This window comes from Triticum dicoccoides, chromosome 1B, assembly GCF_002162155.2.
Source record: "Triticum dicoccoides isolate Atlit2015 ecotype Zavitan chromosome 1B, WEW_v2.0, whole genome shotgun sequence".
Lineage (NCBI taxonomy): Eukaryota > Viridiplantae > Streptophyta > Magnoliopsida > Poales > Poaceae > Triticum > Triticum dicoccoides.
The window spans coordinates 460,596,034-460,618,051 of NC_041381.1; the positions used below are offsets into that span (position 1 = coordinate 460,596,034).

Here is a 22,018-nt window from a genome sequence, read left to right on the forward strand (position 1 = left end):
GTGCTTCGGTCGCGCAGGGCGGGATATCGGTGGCTGTGCGCCCACCACGCCCACCAGGTGTTCGGCGATTTGTCTGCTCGGCGATGGACTCCTGCTGGATGAGGAAGCCGATGCCGACGTCCAGGACGAGGAGCATCTCATGGCCCTCGCCGCCATGGCCGGCCTGCTCGCGAGCAATGAAAAGCCGCGGCGAGGTGGCTCGGCGGCGGGGCGGCTAAAAGCAAAGAACCGGCATCGTCTGGAAGGCTATTGCATGCTCTACGCCGACTACTTCGCTGACGCTCCACTGCATGGCGACAAAGTATTTCGGCATCGTTATCGGATGAGCCGACAGCTTTTCCTCGGGATCATGAATTCCATCTGAGAGCTCGACAACTACTTCAAGTGCTAGAAGGATTGCACCGGTAAACTTGGATTCACCTCAATCCAGAAGTGCACGACAGCTATGATGATGCTTGCATACGGAGCTCCCGGTGATTCACTCGACGACTATGGGCGCATGGCCAAGTCCACGACCATTGAGTGTTTCTACAAGTTCTACAAAGAAGTGGTGGCAGTGTTTGGACCGCAATACCTGCGATCACCCAATGTTGAAGACACTGCTCGGATCCTAGCACAGAATGCAGCAAGAGGATTTCCTAGGATGCTTGGAAGCATCGATTGCATGCATTGGAAATTGAAAATTGTCCATTTGCTTGACAGGGGATGTACAATGGTGCCAAAGGCGGTTGCAGTGTGGTACTTGAGACAGTGGCCACACAGGACCTCTGGATTTGGCACTCCTTCTTTGGTATGCCAGAAACTCACAATGACATCAACGTGCTGCAGTGCTCCCCTGTCTTTGCCAAGCTTGTTGAAGGTCATTCTCCTCCGGTGAACTTCGAGGTCAATGGGCGACACTACAACAAGGGATACTACCTAGCAGATGGCATCTATCCGAGATGGTCTACATTTGTGAAGACTATCTCAAACTCTATGCGAGGAGGCAAGAACTCCCACTTTGCGAAGGTTCAGGAGGCTTGCAGGAAGGATGTCGAGCGGGCATTTGGTGTGCCCCAATCTCGATTTGCAATTGTCTGGTACCCCGCTCAGACCTGGTCGAAAGATTAAATGTGAGAGATCATGACTTGCTGTGTCATCTTGCACAACATGATCATTAAAAGTGAGCAGGAAGTGTCAGTGTCTGACACTGAACCATATTACAGGCAGGGTCCTCTAACCCAAATTGATCACCAGCTACCGACAACCTGGACAACCTTCCTCAATATGCGTCAGGAGATCCGAGACCCACAGGTGCATCAACAACTGCAGCAGGATCTGATGGAGCACCTATGGAAGCTCAAGGGCAACGCCTAGCTTGACATGTGATGAAATATAAGTTTTTATTTGTTGAACTATATAATTTGTATTGAACTATTTGTTGTTGAACTATTTAATTTTTATTGATTTTCTGTGATGTGATAAAAAATAACTTCTGTTGAAGCACGGTGAATATGGACCGATTTGCACCGATAGCGGCCTGAAAAGCGGGCAAATTTGCGTCATAACAGGCCGATATAGGCGCCTGGAAACACAATCGGCCCCAAGCCTATTTTATCGCCAGTTCACCCCTGGAGGCAATTTTTCTAAGCCCCTTGGGCCGACTGGAGATGCTCTTACGAACAGCAGGAACCAACTTGACACACCTAGACCAGCGCTCATGCTCTCCTGACGCATACAAATCTTCGTCATTGCAGATTCAGATCATTCGTACTGAGTTGGTGTGAGCTATGGCACAGGTGCACAACTAGTATCACAACTTTGGCTGCTGTCATCCCCAGCTAATAGAATCATAGATCTACAGCCAACTGGTGTATCATTATTTATTGCAACAGACGGAGGGAGAGAACAAAGACTTGCTACCAGAGAGCACAAAAATCAACGGAGCAAACGGGGAGCATTCGTTCTGGAAACAATGCGTGTCAAAGGGGCGAACCAAGAAACCGCTGCAAGCAAATCTTACTTTGCTTGAGGATGCGAGGCGATGAAGTCAACTGCCGACTTGATGGAATCGATCTTCTCTGCCTCATTGTCGGGGATCTCAAAGCTAAATTCTTCCTCAAAGGCCATGACGATCTCGACGGTGTCCAGGCTGTCCAGCCCGAGGTCCTTCTGGAAATGCGCATTAGGCGTCACCTGCAAGATTTCATGCGACATAAGAGCGGATTAAGGGCAGTTTAAAGCTCTGCATAGTACTCCTATCAACTAATTAATCTTCAGATAACAGACATTACAAAAGGTGAGAACCAATGCAAATATAGATGGACAATAAAAGTGCCACAGCGACTATAAAACAAGAAACAGAAAATGGCTTGCAGATACTGAACAGAAAGTGCTGGCGTGCAGGCAATCGACCGCACAAATTGCTGTCTTAAATTCTTGACAGTTAGAAACAAAATTCAGCACTTATTTGTTTCACAGCCCTACAAAAGATACTTGTAGGCATAGCACAGAGTATCCAGTACAGGCCAGTGGCCAACTTTGGCACAGTTTTGACCTCTACCTGTCGGGTCTAGTCACCCTTAGACCCAAAGCAATGGCTTGCAATGACCCTATACAGCACACTCATGATTAGCTCAACTACACTAAACTTGATTAAAACAGCTCAACTTGCATATAAATTTTAGTTACCATGCTTGACCTCAGCCTGACAAACTCAAAGGAGTGCGAAAAACAAACAGAAAGGTACCAACACGCCATGCCATTTTTGTAACAAAGTATGAACTTAGCAGTAGCGTTTGATTAATGCCATCCATCTGAGCCCATCAGCATTGAAATTATTTTCCCCATACTGAGCTTTGTGCAATTCACACCACAAATTCATGCTAAAATACTTAACAAAATCAGCAAGATTAATTACCACAATAAATGGTAAAAATATCCACAAAGCACATAACAGATAGCTGAAATAATATCTTCTATGCAATAAGACAAGGACAACAAAATCAAACAATGTTACAAATATAACTGCCTGGCACACATACATTAAATTAGTTTCAGATAAGACAGATACAAAAAACAGTTCTAGAAAGAAAAACTGGTTCAAAATAACAACGTTCGTCTAATATATTAACCTAATTTCAAATAGGAAACTAAAGGTCTATTACTTAACACATGGTAGAATAAATGAACATTTGCCCAGTTGAAAGTCATATATACAAAACAAAATCAAACAATATTACCAATATAACTACCCAGCACACATACATTAAACTAATTTCAGATAGACAAATATACAAAACTAAAGGTCTATTACTTAACACATGGTAGAGTGAATGAACATTTGTCCATTGACAGTCATATATACAAAACAAAATCAAACAATATTACCAACATAACTACCCGGCACGCAAACATTAAACTAATTTCAGATAGACATATATACAAACAAATTACTCCCTCCATTCCTAAATAATTGTCTTTCTAGAGATTTCAACAAGTAACTACATACGGAGCAAAATGAGTGAATCTACACTCTAAAACATGTCTACATACATCCGTATGTTGTAGTCCATTTGAGATGGCTAGAAAGACAATTATTTGGGAACGGAGGGAGTAGGTTCTAAGAAGAAAAACTGGTTCAAAATAACAAAGTTCATCGATAATACATTGACCTAATTTCAAATAGGAAACTAAAGGTCTATTACTTAACACATGGTAGAGTGAATGAACATTTGCCCAATTGACAGTCATGGTAAGTATATTAACAAGATGTCCACTACTTCGAAAATTAGGTAACAGAAACGGGGAAATAAAATTTAAATACGGAACTAGAAGAGACAACAGAAGAAAACAGAGTCAACATTGTAATAATGGTGAACTTTCGAACTAAAGGCATAGAATCACCGAGTTAATCTGCACATATCGATGCAGAACTATATACCATTATAGTTTATAGAGGTGCTCAATGTCTACTGCGGACCAAATCAGTCAATAACCAGATATGTACCCAAATTCGGTTCTAGGAGGAAAAACTGGTTCAAAATAAAGAAGATCATCGATAATATATTGACCAAATTTCAAACAAGAAACTAAAGGTATACTCCTGACAGTCATGGGAAACTGTCCACTACTTCCAAAATTAGATAACAGAAACGGGAAATAAAATTTAAATGCGGAACTAGAAGAAACAACTTTAGAAAACAGAATCAAACATTGTACTAATAGTGAATTTTTGCAATATAAAGGCATAGAATCGCCTAGTAAATCTGCACACGTCAATGCGGAATTAGACCATCGTAGAGGTGCTCAATGTCCACTGAGGACCAAATCAGTCAATAATCAAATATGTACACAAATCACTTTTCCTAAACTATCTTATCTAATCGTCAAGAAAATAGCAAAGATACCACAGTCTGCTCTACCCCTTTCCCTCCCAGCCTACCCAAAATGCGCGATTTGCCAAGTCTACAAGTTTTTAATCGCCTATAACTTCGTAGTCGTCTCTAATTTACGCCCAGGTCTTATTGGACGATCCAGTCCACTCGATAACACGAGGCAACAGACCAGCGACGGGAGCCAAAAACCCTATATGCATGCCTACACGGTACGGGATCCGAATCCTTCGACCAAAACTACGGGATGCACAAGCGCGCGATTGTCGCGCTTACCTTGGAGGGCTCGATCTTCTGGAAGTTCTTGATGACGGAGACGACGCGGTCGGCGACCTCGCCCTTGTCGAGGAACGACCCCTTCTCCGCCTCCGAGGTGGAAGACAGGAGCCTGGCGACGGGGACGCTCCCCGCTGCCGCCGCGGTCGGGCGCGCCACCGGCACGCGGAGGTGGTTCAGGAGGGCTCTCCTCGCCGCCGCCATCGCCATTCCCCTCTCGTCTCGGTTGGTGCAGTCGTGCGGCGAGTGGAGAGGACAAGGGCAACGTGGGCGACCTGCGGTGGTCTGGGCTGATGCTAATCGTGATCGATCGATCCTACAAATCGGGGCCCATTCCGAAGCTCGTGGGCCGGATGTTAAGGACAGATCTAGCTCATAGCTGACGTAACCTGCGGCCTATTTGCCTAAAAAAAACTACGGCTTATTAGCAAAGTGCCCATTATTCTAAAAAAGAAAGTGTCCATAATCTCAAAAAAAATTGCCCGTGCTCGCAGCTTGATCGCTGAAACGAAAGTTTAGGGTTTGATTTGAAGAACGGCGGCCGCCTTTGGTTGCTATTTTGGCGTTGAGATGTAAGGGGACCTTGGATCATTAAAAAAATGGTCTTCTTCAGCATTTTAGCAACTGGCATGGTTCGAGCTTACGAGTTCTAAACCCTACGGAACTGCCCTTTGCAATAACCAAATCAACACCATTTCATTTTTTGGAAGATTCCCGCCAAAAAGTACTCAACAGCCTTGGCATATAAGACGTAATTGTTGGGGGGGAGGGGGGCGTTAAGACAAAGATGAAGAGTACGGTGTCGAAAACCCCCCCCCCCCCACCCCCTCAAAAAAAAGTTTTTCATGGCTCATACTCCAAAACCGTGTGTGGACGGCGGATTAGCTCGTCAAGAATGGTTGGCTAAACTATGACATGTGCAAGCTTTGTAACCACAAGTAGAAAACAGGGCTTTGGTTCGGGCCTGGCCAGCCCATTTGTCTCGGTTCTTCACGAACCGGGACCCATGGGGGGCATTAGTCCTGGTTCATGAGCCCAGGGGGCCGCCCGGGGCCTCATAGGCATTGGTCCTAGTTCGTCTGGATCCATTTGTCCCGGTTCTAGGCACGAACCGGGACCAATGGTCCTCGCTCCTGGCCCACAACCATTGGTCCCGGTTCGTGGCTTGAACCGGGACAGAGTGCCAGGCTTTAGTCCCGGTTTCTACCAAGAACCGGGACAAAATGAGTTGTTTATATATACCCCATCGTCACAGCAGAGCACTCCACAGTGCTCTTTGTTTTTTCTGGCCGGCGAGGGGAGGGCATTTGGGTGCTCTAGCTCACCTCCTATGCACATGAGGTGTTCGATGAAATGTCCGAGCCACACTAGTTAATCTTTCTCCTCTCGAAACTCGACCTCCGAGCTCCATTTTCCCCGAGATTTGTCTAGGTTTAGCGTTCCGTCACGTCCCGTCCCCGTCTTCACCGCCGTCAATCGCCCGCGCCGATATGGTCGCCAGCACCACCGTTGAAAGATCGTGGATGTCGCCTAGAGGGGGGTGAATAGGCGCTTTAAAATAATTACAGTTTAGGCTAGAACAAATGCGGAATAAACCTAGCGGTTAATTTGTCAAGCACAAAACCTACAACAACTAGGCTCACCTATGTGCACCAACAACTTATGCTAAGCAAGATAAGCAACTATGTGATAGCAAGATATATGACAAAGAACAATATGGCTATCACAAAGTAAAGTGCATAAGTACAGGGCTCGGGTAAGAGATAACCGAGGCACGCGGAGACGACGATGTATCCCGAAGTTCACACCCTTGCGGATGCTAATCTCCATTTGAAGCGGTGCGGAGGCACAATGCTCCCCAAGAAGCCAATAGGGCCACTGTAATCTCCTCACGCCCTCGCACAATGCAAGATGTCGTGATTTCACTAAGGGACCCTTGAGGGCGGTCACCGAACCCGTACAAATGGCGACCCTTGGGGGCGGTCACCGAACCCGTATACTTGGGCAACCCTTGGGGCGGTCACCGGTACCCGTCAAATTGCTCGGGGCGATCTCCACAACCTAATTGGAGACCCCGACGCTTGCCCGGAGCTTTACACCACAATGATTGAGCTCCGAACAACACCAACCGTCTAGGGCGCCAAGGCACCCAAGAGGAACAAGCTCTAGGGTGTCCAAACACCCAAGAGTAACAAGCTCAAGGGTACCAAGCACCCAAGAGTAATAAGCTTCTCAACTTGTAACTTCTACGTATCACGTGGAGAACTCAAACCGATGCTTCAAATGCAATGGCAAGGACACACGAAGTGCCCAAGTCCTTCTCTCTCAAATCCCACCGAAGCAACTAATGCTAGGGAGGAAGATGAGAGGAAGAACAAGAAGGAGAACACAAAGAACTCCAAGATCTAGATCCAAGGGGTTCCCCTCACATAGAGGAGAAAGTGATTGGTGGAAATGTGGATTTAGATCTCCTCTCTCTTTTCCCTCAAAAACTAGCAAGAATCCATGGAGGGATTGAGAGTTAGCAAGCTCGAAGAAGGTCAACAATGAGGGAAGAACACGAGCTCAAAGGATAAGTTCATTGGAGAAAAAGACCCCCTTTTATAGGTGGGGAAAATCCAACCATTATGCTCACAGCCCGCACCGAGCGGTACTACCGCTCCAAGGAGCGGTACTACTGCCAAGGGTAGCGGTACTACTGCTTGCGAGCGGTACTAAAAAATACATCCGTCCCTACCACCGCTGGACTTGTGACGAGTATTTGGCCCCGAGCGGAAGTAGCCACGGAAGTTGTCGCGGTAGTACCGCTCCAAGCAGTAGTACCGCTCCCAAGAGCGGTACTAAAAAATTACATCCGCAGCAGCCCCTTTTAAGGACACCAAAACTGACACAACTTCTGCAAACGGGCTCCGAATTCGACGAAACCAAGTTTGTTGGAAAGCTAGCGACAAGGGCTAACACAATCTTGATAGAAATACCAATAAGAAGCAAATGAGAAAAGGCACAAAAGAAAAAGGTGAGAACTCTTCCTTGGATAAGACCGGTAAAACCTCCAATACCGAAAACATCATAGAAGACGCATGCAAACTCCGTTTTCGATGAACTCAAGCTTGTCATCAAGATGACCATAAGCTCTAAGACTCACAAAGAGAACAAAACAAGAACCAAGAAAAATGATGCAAGGATGCAATGGTTTGAGCTCTTTGCGAACGATACGATCAAGCTACTCATCAAGAGCCCCCCCTTGATAGTACGGCAATCGATCCTATAACCCGGTCTCCCAACTACCACCATGAGACCGGTAAAATAGAAAACCTATCAAGGGCAAACCTTTGCCTTGCACAAAGTCCACTTGAGCTCGATGTAGACGATCTTGATTTCCTCAAGTTGGACCACCTTTCTTGATTGCCTTGGCTCGGTGAAGACTAGTAGATTGCTTCCCCATACTCCACTATGGATGAGCCACTCTTCAGCACATCTTCACAAGTCCATTGTCACCACAATGGACGGAAAGCTTCAAGCACTTGGTCTCTTCGTGATGCATCATTTGAACATGCACACCGCAACCTAACCCCACAAAGAACTCTCACAAAGACCATGGGTTAGTACACAAAGCATAATTGACAATGCTTACCATACCATGGGATCACTTGATCCCTCTCGGTACATCTTCTACGCTTTGTGAGTTGATCAACTTGATTCACTCTTAACTTAGTCTTGATCAACCTTGAACCTTTCCAACTCTCTTCATTTGGATGATGCCTTGAAGGTAAGCATGAATGATCACACAATCTTCTTCTTCAAGACATGCTTGCAATAAGCTTAACTCTCACATGACCGATCTTTGGATAATTCCTTAATAGCACATTGGTCGACACAAGCTCTCCTTGAAACCAACACATGTACTCCAAGAAAATCCTATGGACAAGACCTTCAAATATAACTCAAGGCAACCATTAGTCTATAGAGATTGTCATTAATTACCAAAACCAAACATGGGGGCACCGCATGTTATTTCAACCATGGTGAGCCTCTTGTTCTTATCTTCTTTCTGAAAGAAAAAAAATTCTTACTTCAAATAGATATTTGTTTAATTTTCTTACTTTTATTATTCCTTGTTATTATATAGTGCGATGGTTTTGGTATCCGCCCCCGTCGGCCCTCGTCCTGTCTATGATTCAGATGTGATATATATTATCTTTTGATAACTATTTGGTTCATTTATTGTTTATGACAATTATGCCGACCAACGTGACATAGATTTTATTTATCTGTGAGGTGGTTGAACCGGAAATTCCAACCGACCCTATTGTCGAGAGGTTAAATTTAGTTGAAGAAGAAAACAATTACTTGAAGGAAAATATAAGAAAAATTGAGGAGGATAAGATGATATTGGAGTTGCATGTTGCGGATGTCGTCGATGATCACAAGATCAAGATGGATGCAATGTGGTTGAAGATTAGAAAGATTAGAAAATATGCCATTCACACCGAGTCTTGGTATCATTATGCAGTTGGATCAGTTGTTATCTTGGTTGCGATTATGATCACATTTGTTGTAGCATTGAAATGTTTTACATAATTTCAATGTATGGTTTAATTAGATGCTCTGGAGAGCTATATGTTGTTCAATGAGAACTATGTATGTACTTTGGTTTTAATGTGATGATGAACTTCTATTAATTTGGTCACTTATCTATTCATGAGAGGGCTGAAAATTGATGATATGGCTTTGAATGGTGCATTTTGAACACAGAAAAACTATGGAGTTCAAATAAGTTCAAAAAAAAATAAAATCCCTTTGTAACAGACGAGTTTCGTGATGAAACCCTGATACTTCGAAAGAGATTGTCCGTTTTGTACACGAAGTGCATCCAGTTTTTGCCGTAACCCTTTCTACTTTTTTGCACATGCTATGTGGGTGAAATAATGATACCATGCCAACTTTCAACCTTTTCAGAGTTCATTTTAAATGCTTTTCAATTTCATGGTCTTATAGCTCAAAATAATCAGTAAGTACATGAAAAATAATAAATAAAGTCAAAAAGGGTTGAAAATTGATGATGTGGCTTTGAATGGTGCATTTTGAACACAGAAAAACTATGGAGTTCAAATAAGTGCAAAAAAATGAAATCTCTTTGTAACAGACGAGTTTCGTGATAAAACTCTGATACTTCGAAAGAGATTGTTCGTTTTGTACACGAAGTGCATCCAGTTTTTGTCGTAACCCTCTCTACTTTCTTGCACATGCTATGTGAGTGAAATGATGATACCATGCCAACTTTCAACCTTTTCAGAGTCCATTTCAAATGCTTTTCAATTTCATGATCTTATAGCTCAAAATAATCAGTAAATGCATGAAAAATAACAAATGAAGTTAGAAAGGATTGAAAATTGATGATGTGGCTTTGAATGGTGCATTTTGAACACAGAAAAACTATGGAGTTCAAATAAGTTCAAAAAAATGAAATCCTTTTGTAACAGACGAGTTTTGTGATGAAACCCTGATACTTCGAAAGAGATTGTCCGTTTTGTATATGAAGTGCATCTAGTTTTTGTCGTAACCCTCTCTACTTTCTTGCACATGCTATGTGGCTGAAATGATGATACCATGCCAACTTTCAACCTTTTCAGAGTTCATTTCAAATGCTTTCCAATTTCATGGTCTTATAGCTCAAAATAATCAGTAAATGCATGAAAAATAATAAATGAAGTCAGAAAGGGTTGAAAATTGATGATGTGCCTTTGAATGGTGCATTTTGAACACAGAAAAACTATGGAGTTCAAAAAAATGAAATCCCTTTGTAACAGACGAGCTTCGTGATGAAATAAATAAGTAATTTGAAACAATATAATATAAACTTTAATAAAATATATAAGCAACCACGTGGAGGCCTCCTATCGAGAGCCTCCTGCCTGCGCTCTTGTCTGGGCTCGCCGCACCGGCCACCAACCGGGACCAAAGGGCCTCCTGCCTGGGCTCGCCACACCGGCCACGTGGAGGCCCATCTATCCCGGTTTGTGTAAGAACCGGGACTAAAGGTCTAGCGCATTAGTACCGACACTTTAGTCTCGGTTCAATAAACTGGGACAAATGGCCCTTACGAACCGGGACAATAGGCCCGTTTTCTACTAGTGAACCACGTCCCGAAGGTGGTAGCCCATATTCTTTTCCATTGGTCCTAGCTCCTGCATGCCTTCAACACCGTTAAATCTTGGTGGATTCATGATGTGGTAGAGGGCACTGGTGGCACGCAAAAGACAACTTCAACTCTTCTCATGCTTGTTTATTGCGAGCTTTGGAAGGAGCGCAATGTGAGAGTCTTCTTTTTTTGCGGGGTAAAGGGAGATTTCATTACTCAAGGAGGCATATCAGCCTTCGAAAGGTTTACAACAAAGTCCAGCCCCTAGCACAGCCAAACTGCAGTGCAGGGTGTAGCACGTCCATACGCGGCAAGCACATGACTAACCTTATTTTGCGAACGACTAATAAGAGTAAAAGAAATCTCCCTACGAGCATCTTGTGCTAGTCTCTGAATCTCCTCAACGAGCACATGGTGCTGCAATCTATCTCCAGTACGTGCTAGAAGCATAGACACCGCTTCGGCACAGTCAATCTCAACCATAATGGGCAGGTTCGTATGGTAAAGCGCAAGCTCCATGCCCTCTCTGCACGCAGCCAGCTCTGCCTCAAGGCCATTATCGCATGTAAGGAGCTGTCTACAAGCAGTATAGATGATGTTGCCTCTATCATCACGAAGAATCATACTACCCCTTGCCTCTCCGGTTGGAGGGACATGGCTGCCATCTGTATTGAGCTTAGCCCACCCCGATGGAGGAGGGGTCTAGTGCAACTCCGGCTTGGAAACTTCCGTCGTGTGTATAACCGGGAGGCTATCATGCACCACCATTTTCCCTTTCTCCATATCGCCATGAGGGTGCTGATGGATACAAAGCAGAGATGTGATGTACCCATGGATGAAACGGCGGGTTGCTTCTGTTGGGGGTGGCGCCTTATCATGTGTGATCTCATTCCGCACATACCACGCTCTCCACATGGTCATAAGGACAACCGTACGCGTTGTTTCAGACAACGGCTCAAGGAGGGAGAATAGCCACTCCGGACCATTGTTGCATATAGTATCCACCTCCGGGATTGGCCAATCCAAGGCCATAGCATGCCATAGTTCGCGAGTCAATGGGCACCTGCAGAATGCATGGAACCCGTCCTCACGTTCCATACCGCATAGGGGGTATATGTTAGTAAGCTCGAGATGGCGAGAAAATTTGTTGGCCCAAGTAGCAAGCGAGTTGGACACAACTCTCCAAGCAAACACGCGTACCTTAGGGCGAGCAGGGCACCCCCATATGATCTTCCAGATGGCGCGATGACCATCCGGTGCCCTGCTCGTGGCTGTCACCGATGAACGTTCGCGCTCGTCCATGGCAAGGCGGTAGGCGGAGCGAACGGTAAAGATACCATTCTTCTCCGGGCTCCAGGCGATCATGTGGTTGGTGATTCGGGTCGACGTGCGGATGTTGGTGATGGTATGCACGTCCGCCGGTAGGAAGCGGCGTTGTAGGAGGTCCAGATCTTCACCGGTAGGAAATAGCAAAGTTCTTCAACAACAAATCTTCGCCATCGGCCGTTGTCTTTTTGCGCATTCGCTTTGAATCTACGAGTTGGGTCTTAACGCGGGCCAAACGCTTGGTAGTATTATGCCAAGAGAGCGGGCTTTTGTTTCTGGCCTTCAAACTTGTGTCTCACTTTGTAAAACTCCCTCTTACTTAATGAATGTAGCAAATTCTTTGTCTCTTTTCAAAAAATAAAAAGAATATAATATTGTTTCGATAGCTTTCGGGTACGGGACAAATTAAACGTAGAGACCCACGAGAAGAGCACAACAAAGCACCGCACTAAGCAGGTCGATGGGGCCACTGGGAGAGAGCATGAGGACACGTCAATCTGAGAGGTACTTGTCGTCGACCTTGGCAACGAATGGCGTGGGCGCGTTAAGCTTCAGCTTTTTAGGGGACTAGAGGGACCCCATGCTAGTCTAGTGTTAGATGTTTATTGGTACGTGCCGATTTAATTAGTTTAGTCTTTGAGCTCGTCCATTGATTTCCATTATGGATTCGCCACTAGATTGTGTTAACTATCTTGATGTTATTATACAAGGGGCAGTGGCTATAGCCTATAGCACACATATTCTTCGATGCTGCAAAGTTCAGTTGCTTTTACTATAAAAATACCCGCTGAGGATCAGCTCCATGAACAAACAAATTCATTGCATTGCATTACAGTACATCATCAACGATGATGGATGGTTACACACCCCAATCCAAAAGGAAAAACGAGAGAATTAAGGGCAAAGTCAGAAGCACACATGTAGGACAACGCATACACAAGCATACACAGCTCAGATACAAAGCAACGACATAACGAGATGATATAACTCGTGGATTCTGCATACTCTTGATAGGAAACACTGAGCAAAACTTGCCTCCTAATAATAATAATAAGAAAATAAGCTCGTGTGCTTTCGCCGTCAGATCTAGACGCAGCACAGGTCGCACAGCCAGCAGCAGCACAGTGCGGCGACACTGAAAAGCATCCATCACCGAAATTAGTGGCAGGCTCTTACAACGTTGTGATGCGGCAGGTGAATTTATATACTAGCTCAAGCATATGAAGTTAAACATAAAATGTGTAACTAAACACGAGAGCTTGTGCGTGCCTACCATGCATCGAGGAAACCAGTTTTGCGGCCGCGTTGCCTTGTCTCTTCCCGGCGCGGCGAGCCGTCGCCACTTGCCGGCACCGTGCCCACTGTCGTCGGGTAGCCTGAAAAGATCGAACAGGTGATCCAGGTTAACAACAAACTGAACTTGAGAAAATAACACTAAACAAACAAGTTGTTTTATATTAAATCGGCGACAATTAATATGGATAGGAGAGAGCGGCATTTTTTCCAGCATCAGGAGGGAGAGTGAACATTCTAAGTATTTTTTGCTGCATCTGGAGTAGCAATTAACTAATCGGGCAGCAGCTTAGTTACCTGCCGGTGGCTGCAGGTCCCTGTGGTTGCTCTCCATCCTTCTATACTTGCACAATCTCTGGCTCCGAGGCTTCTTCGAGCACTCGATTGTTGTCGTTCGATCGTGTGATTTAGTTGAGAAGAAGCTAATCGCCAGCATCATATATATATAGCCCAGGAGAGCTAGCAGCCTAGCGCTGACCATGCATGAGGCCATGGGCACGTAAGATGGACCCGCCGCCTGCGAGATATTCGTTTCAGCACTTCTTTCCGCTGAAAAAAGAAAATGGAATTTGAGATGCTTGATCAATCGAGTTGCACCTCGAATCTGCCTTTGCTTTGCTGCCGGTGGCAAATTGTGAACTAAACCAGCGGCTCGTTTTCGACACGTTAACAACGACGGAAAACCAGCAGGACTATTTGTCGGCAGTCGGCGCCACCCAGCGCTAAGTTGATGTTCTAATCTAGAAAGTGATCAGGCAATATGACAATACTTACTTTAACACACAAAAAAATGATACTTCTATCACTTTAATTCGATTCTTTTTTTTTAAAGGAAGATGACCCCGGCCTCAAAAATCTTATAAAGTGATACATCAATATGTCTGAAGCGTTCATCATTAATTTGATTCTTGCCTTCAAAAGTTGCCTTCTAAGCGTGTGCACTTGCAAGCGAATCATTTTGATTTTTAGTAGAGCAAATAATATTTTCATATCCAGAATTTGAAAATATATATATAATGGTTCGAGCAGTTCTATCCCTCACGTCACCTCCCTTTGTTTCCTGTAATATTGATCAAGAATTGATCAGTGAGCCGGCTTTGTGTATAATCACAAAAAGATCAAACACCCTTCTGCGATCAAAGTATATCTCATTTCTACGGTTTCAATAGACCATAATATATTTCCCTCCGTCCCGAATTAGTTGACTCAGATTTGTCTAGGTACGGATATATCTAACACGTTTTAGTGTTAGATACATCCATACTTAGATAAATTCGAGTCAACTAATTTGAAACGGAGGGAGTAGTTGAAAGGGAGTATTTCCTAGGTTGTCGAAGCATTTTGGGGGTTTCTAATGGGCATATAGGTGATTTCATTCATGCCAATTCACGAGCACGTGGCTCGAAATGGTATCTCCTTGATGAAACCCGTGTTACAGGAAGTACCGGCATACCGCGTGTGAGCTGTTTTGGGCTTCTTTTCTACTGGAGAACCTTCAAAGAATGACAAAGTCGCAAACACGTGCCACAAATGGTACAAGTTTTCGGACACATAGACAAAGTACGGACCGACGGAGGCATCGGATTCCGAGACTTTAGCGGGCAGTTCTAGCTTATCAGACAGTACGTGCTTGATGTTCAACACGCACAGCGTCTTATCCTATCACCAGAAACGCAAGCACGACACCTGGTCAAATATTGTCCCGATCTTCCCTCCGCCCTAGTCAAATTATTCCCCATCTATACCGACACCTAAAATAGGACTCTGAGCAAAAGGTTACAGGTATAGTATGAATTAAAAGAAGATGAAGCACCCCGTAGAAGGGACTGGACGAGTTGAGTGCAGATTTATTATACTATCAACCTGATCAGCATGAAATTTCGAATGTCCAGCGAGGCATGACATGTTTAACTTGATGTAAAGGTTATTGTGCTGGGAGAGCATGGCAACATTACAAATCCTGACAATAAACTGAACTAGGCGGATTTGCCACGCTTGCTAAAAATTTTGCCATCCTCGGACAATATAAATTGCCATGAAAAAGTTATAATTTCTGAAACAGTACACTTCCGTCCAGGAGATCTTTGCATAGATCAAACTGTAGATCTTTGCATGTACACACAGACAGCACGTATTTACAAGTTCCAGTTCCAATTCCCAAACTCTAAGCTCAATCAGAAATACGAGCAACCAGATTGCTGCAAATCACGAGTTTGACCTAACAGGAACGCCTCCTGCCATCGACGAGTTTGATTCTCTTTTTCCTGAAAATATCAACTGTTACACCCAATGCAATAGAAAGATCGAAATCATTAGTTAAGACCATCAGAAGATGACCGTTGCATAAGAGCCAGGTTTAGGCTTTAGGGCAGAGACAACAGTCAAAACAGATAAAAATACATCTTCCATTCGGTACACGGCGCAACAAAACTTGTTCTGCCCTCGATTACATTTGCACTACAAGATCAGGCTATGTGCTAAGGTTGACAGCTTCACTCTTTTGATGTTATGACAAGAAGGCCCAGCGCGCCAATCAGAAGGTACTGCAGCAACAGGCATCACATATTTGCATTTCATCAGTGCTTCCAACTCAGGAATAGGGTGGTCAGTACTTAAAAGGAATAAACATACCTTAATGATCGGCTTCTCAGTCATCACAATCGTAACCCACCCAACATATGGTAGATAGCTGTTCATGTAACAAAAGGGTAATGCCAGCTGAATTATTTTTTACCAGTATGAAGGCAGAAATGTGAATGTGATACAAATTTTCTAGGCACTCACCCTACAGCCCGCCCCATAATGTGATGCTTCTGAAGCCAAAGCTGCCCTTGTGCATACAGAAGTCGGTCATCCCCAAAATTATTATCGCCTGAAAAGGCAGTTCGTCACTTGAGATACAGCAGCACAGTGGCACCCAATGTAAATTATAAATTGCTAGCTGTTGACTATTATTGCCAGGATTGCAAAAACTACTTGGATAGTCAGCATATCACTGAAGAAAAACTTATGGCATTCAAACAGAAAATGACAGATACCTTTTGTGAGGATATCAACTTCTCCACTTTCTTGCCGTTCATGAACCTATACAGAGAGAAAAGTAAACTCAAAACAAGCACGAAAAGACTTACACGTCTAATATGTATATATATGGTGATTGATCACATTACTTCACAATTTTATTACCTTGATCACACGGTGAACAATTGGAATTTCACGGCCCTGCATAAATAAATGTCCAAATGTAATCTTAGTGTCTTGAACATCAAATATAAGCACACACAATGAAATATAGGACAAAATCATGGGTTCATGACCCAGCTAATAATTTAAGGCTTACAAAGTACAATACTTGAGTAGGACTTACATCAATATTAAAAACAACTATTTCTCCAGTGCGGATAGGTTCTTTGCTCATGTGCAAAAACAGAATATCACCCTGCAAAACAGATAATTAAAGATACAGGGACACTAGTGCAAATGATAACACCCATTTTAGACTACAGAACGCAAGAATGGCACTGGAATAAGAACAGAAAATTGAGAACATGGCATGGTGGTAACAGTAATCTCAAAAGGAAACTTGGATGAATTAGACCAAGATCTTAAAGGCGATAGGATAGTCCTTCACTTACAACCCAATGGAGGCCAATTATATTCTTATTCATACGAGAAAATCATGGGAATAATCCACTTTATGTGTTGCACATGCAACTTTGGGATTTCATATTGGTCAAATATTAACTTCAAATTACAAAAACGAATGTGTATGTCCACTTGCGCGCGTGCTTGGGTACCCTCTAATTCGACTCTGTCCGTTCACTTAGAAAGGATTTTATCAAAATTCCTGTCTAAACCAGAGGATAAAGTCGAATTAGAGAGTATCTAAAATGGCCCTCAAGAATCTAATGATCAGATACATATACAAAATTTAAGGGGTTCTCGCACTGTGTAAGTAGGCAACAAACCCTTTTAAATCCAGGCTCCATGCTACCAGAAAGAACCACCACAACTGGTGATTCGCTCCCTGTCGCGACCATCAATCCCTTCCATATGATCAATGCTGAGGTAACAATCATACCTGCCATGGGAAAAAAATAATGAATTCCCCTATGAGAACATTGTTGCAATCAACAATTACAAATATCTAAGAGCAGCAAAACCCCAAAATAACTAACAAATACAATGAGGTGCCCTGCCCCTCTTTCCCTATATTACGAATTTATAAACTGATTTTCAGAAGCAAGGAGAATCAACAAGCAATATCACTAGTAAGCAGGGTAAAAACAACACGGCCGGAAATCCCAGTATAGTCCTCTAAGGCTGTCAAGTCCAATGGAGTGGCTCGTGCACATTTCAGTGCGTGTGATTCTTCCAAGAAAACAACTTCATAAAGTTCTTATGACCAGATCAAGAACCCCCAAAGCCTTCATGCCCCAGATTACTGTTTTCTTTAGATCCTCCCTGCCTCAATCTGGCACGCGAAAACACGAAAACTACTAAACAGAACCGCGTCTTTCAGATCAAAACCCAAACTGGTCCACAGGTAAACCCCTAACTTTGAATCCCGCCGCGATACAGCCGAAAATACATCTACCAAAAACGCGGAGACGAAGAAGAGATGGGAGAGCAAAAGAGACGTCACCGAGGCTGATGATCTGCGTGACGACCTGGCGGACCTGCATCGACCGGATCGACTCCACCTGGTCGCCGATGAACCCCATCTCGCCCGGCTCTCGGCAGGGATCTCTCTCCCGGCGATGTTTCTTCGGAGCGGAGGGGGCGGCGAAGAGCTCACGATTGCGAGGACTAGAACAGAAAGAAAGTCTGCGTTTTTTCGTCTCCTTTTTGCAGACAGGACCCCGCGGTCGCTGGGTATTAGCTTCCGATCCGACGCGGCTCGCTACACGTCAGAGGACGGATTTTAGTGCGTTGGATAGATATCGGACGGACAGTAAGCTCGGTGTTAATGCGTTCGGCTCAGTTCGGCGCCGTTCATGGCAGCTAATCCATATCTGTTCGTTGAATTGGGATCGGATGGCTAGGTAGGCTCTATTCTTTGAATCTTGGAAAGTTTTTTGGTGGACCGTAAAGTAGCCCGGGGCCCTATTGGGCTGTAATTCTCAAAACAAAAGGCCCTATTGGGTTGTAGGATATCTGTTTCTAAAAATAAATGTAAGATATTTCTAGAATCCCTCTAAAAGAAAATTTGTAGAATTTCAAAAAAAAATAACAAAAATCCCTTTGGGTGGAGTATTAAGAAAACTTTGGATATTTACGGAAAGTCTATGTACTCCCTCCGGCCCCATTCAATTGACGCGGCTCATTCACATGCCAAGGAGTGGTTTTTCTATAGGCCGTGACATTTAGTTAGGGCCGGAGGGAGTATTAAAACTAGATGATACCCCACACATTGTTGTGGAATTTTTTGCAATATATTTTATTAAGATTTGATTGTGTGAAACATGAATATTTGAAGTAATAATATGAGAACTAAAACTGAAAATACATACCATGATTTATTGTGCTTAATTGTTGTATGGTTGTAAAATATTCATTAAATGTAAATAGCATAATAGAATGTAAATTCTCATGCATGTTAAGGTGGCTTTCTTCTATGCATGGTTACATGTTGTGGTGGGCTTTTACCATGCATGTTCCAGGAGATGACATGCTTGCATCTTAAGAGAAATAAGACAATGGGGGCTAGCTGCTTAGATATAGAAGATTTCAACATCCATATTTGGAAGACCTATCATCGTCTCATTGTACCTCTCATCTCATCTTTGCCATTGCCACCACCAGCCCATCCTCTTTCGCATTTGCCGCCTTCACTATATTGCATCCTTCCTTTCCCTAATTCTCACCACCTCAACTCTCCAAACTCATCCTCTTTAGCATCGCCCACCGGCTACACTCTGCCTCACAAGACATTGATTGCCCTACAAGAATATCCCTACAAGCCTAAGGGACTAGTTGAACTTGTCTGGTGAGGTATTGGCTTCGCCATCGCCGGTCAGTCTTCTACCTTCCTCCCTCCTTCATGTCCTCTCATCTCGTCGTGTTTGGTATTGATACACCCCCCCCCCCTTCCCATTCGCACTTCACTCCTTCTGACTCGGTCTCGCCCTCATCTCCTCTCCCCCTCACTTCGCTCGCCGCCATTCTTCATCCCATAGTTCACTCATCCCTCCCGTGTTGCTCCCATTTTCTCTCCCTCGCGATTTAACGGTGTGAGCCATTTCATTCAATAAAATACTATGGGGTGAAAATTGGTGCGATGTATTATTAAATTTTATAGACCTATGATTTATATTGCTTTGCATCTTTTGGGTACATTATGTGATACATTTATGCATTTAATTCATTTTCAATTGGAGTTAACATAGGTATTGTGGTATTCTTCACACTAACAAGGTTTGTTTATATTTACTTTTGCTTATAATGCTGAAATTTCATTAAAAATAATTAAACTTTCGCGGGAAATTTCTATCACCTAGAAATACCTCACAGAAATAACTAGAGTTCACCACCCATCCATCGCCCTATTGAGCATGACTACTACACATTTGCACTTGCACATTATTATCGACAAGGAGGGTCAACCCTCGCCCTTTGCATCCATTGATCCACACAACCACATATTATTGATTATTCAACAATGTCAAGTAAAGCCAAGCATGGATGCAAAACAAGTCAGTTTTAAAAAAGAGAAAAGAGAAAAGAAACGTGATTTCAAAATAGGTTTGCCTCGACAGTGAATTTGTAACGTTGAGATTTCATTGAAAATATTTCATCTTTCGCAGGAAATTGTATCTCCTAGACGTACTTCTTAAGACTGTAACAAGAGTTCAACATCCATTCCTCAACATAGTTTTAAAAAATCGGGCTATGCGAAATAGCGGCATCCTGCTCAAACAGGAATAGGCAACTATAGCGGGGCCATAGCTTGCTATTTGGTAATTTTACCGGACAATTGTATATGAAAACCATTTAGCGGCACCCTAATCAAATTGTTATAGCGTCCCGGCTATAGATGGCTATTTAAAACTTTGTCCGTCACCCTATTAAGCATGGCCATTGCACATTTGCACTGCACATCAAAAGCTGGGACTCAAAATCGCAAGACGGCCTCGGATATAAGTATATGTCGGATACAGAAAATTCGATGATACAAAAGATACAAGGCCTTGATACGATGCAAGATATCTACGCATTGTAGATCACATAGGGCTAGATCATGACGTAAAACATCTAGCAGTGCATGACTGAATTAATTATGTAAGATCTCCGAGGACGTAGAGCCGCAGCCAGAGCCTGCGGTGATCTGTAACCGTGGGCATGCATGCTGCATGCATCCCCTTCAATCGCAGCACAGCTCGCAAAGCCAGCAGCAACAGAGCGCGGCAAGGCTGAAGAAAGCGAAGGAGAAAAACGCCAGGTTTAGTAAGCCGAAATGAGATTGAAATGAAAGAAGAAAAATACGGTGAGCATTTTTAGCCATGCCCATGCGCGCACCATCCTTCGATGAAACTGGTCTCCCCACGCCCACGCCCAGGCTTGGTCCTGCGGCGCCACGGCCCGCAGCAGCATTTCCTCCGGCCGCCTGCCTGCTGTTTCGGGTCCACCGTCGGGTAGCCTATGCAGCAGTTGATCAGGTGAAAGAAAATTAGAGCTGAGATAGATAGATCATTGACAACTCACTGAAGAATTAATCAGTGGTCTGTTCTTCGACATGGAGATGATATTTTGATATGTGTGGATGTGGATCGATCGTCACCTGGAGGAGGCTGCGGCTGTCCGTTCTCCATATCGACGGATCGATCGATCTCGGATTGATCCTTTGTTCGTTCGAGCTGTGTATGCAACTATGTAGATAGATGGACAGGCAGCGGCATGTATATATATGTGCACGCATGGCTGTGCCTCCCTCGATCGATCCATATACTTTCCCGCATGTGAATTACTTCCATTTCCAATTCATTCGTTTGGGCTTATTATTCCCCAGCTCCGAAAGCAGGCAGAAAGGAACGTGGACGTGCGTGCGCGCATGCGTGGGCTGACCTAGCGAATAACGAGATTGACAAGTAAGAGATCTATCATGCTCGATCAGTCCTGTTTGTCGGTTCGTCGACGGAGATCGAGCTCAGCTACGTACTCCGGGCGGGGGAGCTCGGCGGCGTAGCGTCACCGACCATGTGCAGACTCGAGAGGATGCGTGTGCATGCAGCTGCTGCATGGCCGGCCGGGGAGGGAATAGAATAGGTTCCCGGCCGTCTCTGACGTTCCGATTTCTTCCGTCCATGTCGAATGTCTAGACTTTGCACCTTTGTTCTGCCACGCGAAAGGCTACAGCTATACCGTTTGAAACTTTTCGCGATTTGTTTGCCTTTTAATGTCGATTTGTTCGTGTAGTGTGGGTCTATGTACCCCTTTTTTTACTAGTTACTAGGATAATAAAGTTGCAAAGTGTGCTTGATATATTCCACCGACCAAACACTCGCGCGCTATCGTGTGCCCACAGGCTGCCCGACCACAGTCCCATGTTGTCTATCTGCCAACCCATTTTGCTTTTTTTTTGTTGTTGCAAAACTTCTGCTCTATTCAT

General features: G+C 44.1%; 2 protein-coding genes and 2 long non-coding RNA genes across 4 annotated transcripts; all 4 read right to left on the reverse strand.

The window, feature by feature from the left end:
• Window positions 1-1,708: 1,708 nt before the first annotated feature.
• LOC119341247 (acyl carrier protein 2, mitochondrial-like) lies at window positions 1,709-4,937 on the reverse strand. The gene is made up of 2 exons (XM_037613117.1): window positions 4,650-4,937; window positions 1,709-2,175 (listed from the first exon to the last, which is right to left on the reverse strand). Exons 1-2 carry the CDS (start codon window positions 4,857-4,859, stop codon window positions 1,999-2,001), a joined length of 387 nt encoding a protein of 128 aa, XP_037469014.1. The 5' UTR covers window positions 4,860-4,937; the 3' UTR covers window positions 1,709-1,998.
• Window positions 4,938-12,913: 7,976 nt separating this feature from the next.
• On the reverse strand, window positions 12,914-13,823 carry LOC119306948. The gene is made up of 3 exons (XR_005149093.1): window positions 13,708-13,823; window positions 13,391-13,493; window positions 12,914-13,252 (listed from the first exon to the last, which is right to left on the reverse strand). It is a non-coding gene; the product is annotated as an uncharacterized LOC119306948 (long non-coding RNA).
• Window positions 13,824-15,703: 1,880 nt separating this feature from the next.
• On the reverse strand, window positions 15,704-18,252 carry LOC119341256 (signal peptidase complex catalytic subunit SEC11A-like). The gene is made up of 8 exons (XM_037613127.1): window positions 18,056-18,252; window positions 17,379-17,491; window positions 16,778-16,849; window positions 16,597-16,632; window positions 16,449-16,494; window positions 16,195-16,282; window positions 16,042-16,099; window positions 15,704-15,953 (listed from the first exon to the last, which is right to left on the reverse strand). Exons 1-8 carry the CDS (start codon window positions 18,132-18,134, stop codon window positions 15,903-15,905), a joined length of 543 nt encoding a protein of 180 aa, XP_037469024.1. The 5' UTR covers window positions 18,135-18,252; the 3' UTR covers window positions 15,704-15,902.
• A 2,293-nt stretch (window positions 18,253-20,545) lies between these two features.
• Window positions 20,546-21,271, reverse strand: LOC119306955. Its single transcript, XR_005149094.1, has 3 exons — window positions 21,191-21,271; window positions 20,929-21,049; window positions 20,546-20,822 (listed from the first exon to the last, which is right to left on the reverse strand). It is a non-coding gene; the product is annotated as an uncharacterized LOC119306955 (long non-coding RNA).
• Between the last annotated feature and the right edge of the window lie 747 nt (window positions 21,272-22,018).

Coding starts and splice junctions, on each gene's coding strand:
- LOC119341256 (XM_037613127.1), bottom strand. CDS start 18,134: ATGGGGTTCATCGGCGACCAGGTGGAGTCGATCCGGTCGATGCAGGTC. Junction 17,492..18,055: donor CACGCAGATCATCAGCCTCG/GTGACGTCTCTT, acceptor TTCCCATGGCAG/GTATGATTGTTACCTCAGCA. Junction 15,954..16,041: donor CTGAGAAGCCGATCATTAAG/GTATGTTTATTC, acceptor CTGTTGCTGCAG/TACCTTCTGATTGGCGCGCT.
- LOC119341247 (XM_037613117.1), bottom strand. CDS start 4,859: ATGGCGATGGCGGCGGCGAGGAGAGCCCTCCTGAACCACCTCCGCGTG. Junction 2,176..4,649: donor AGAAGATCGAGCCCTCCAAG/GTAAGCGCGACA, acceptor GAAATCTTGCAG/GTGACGCCTAATGCGCATTT.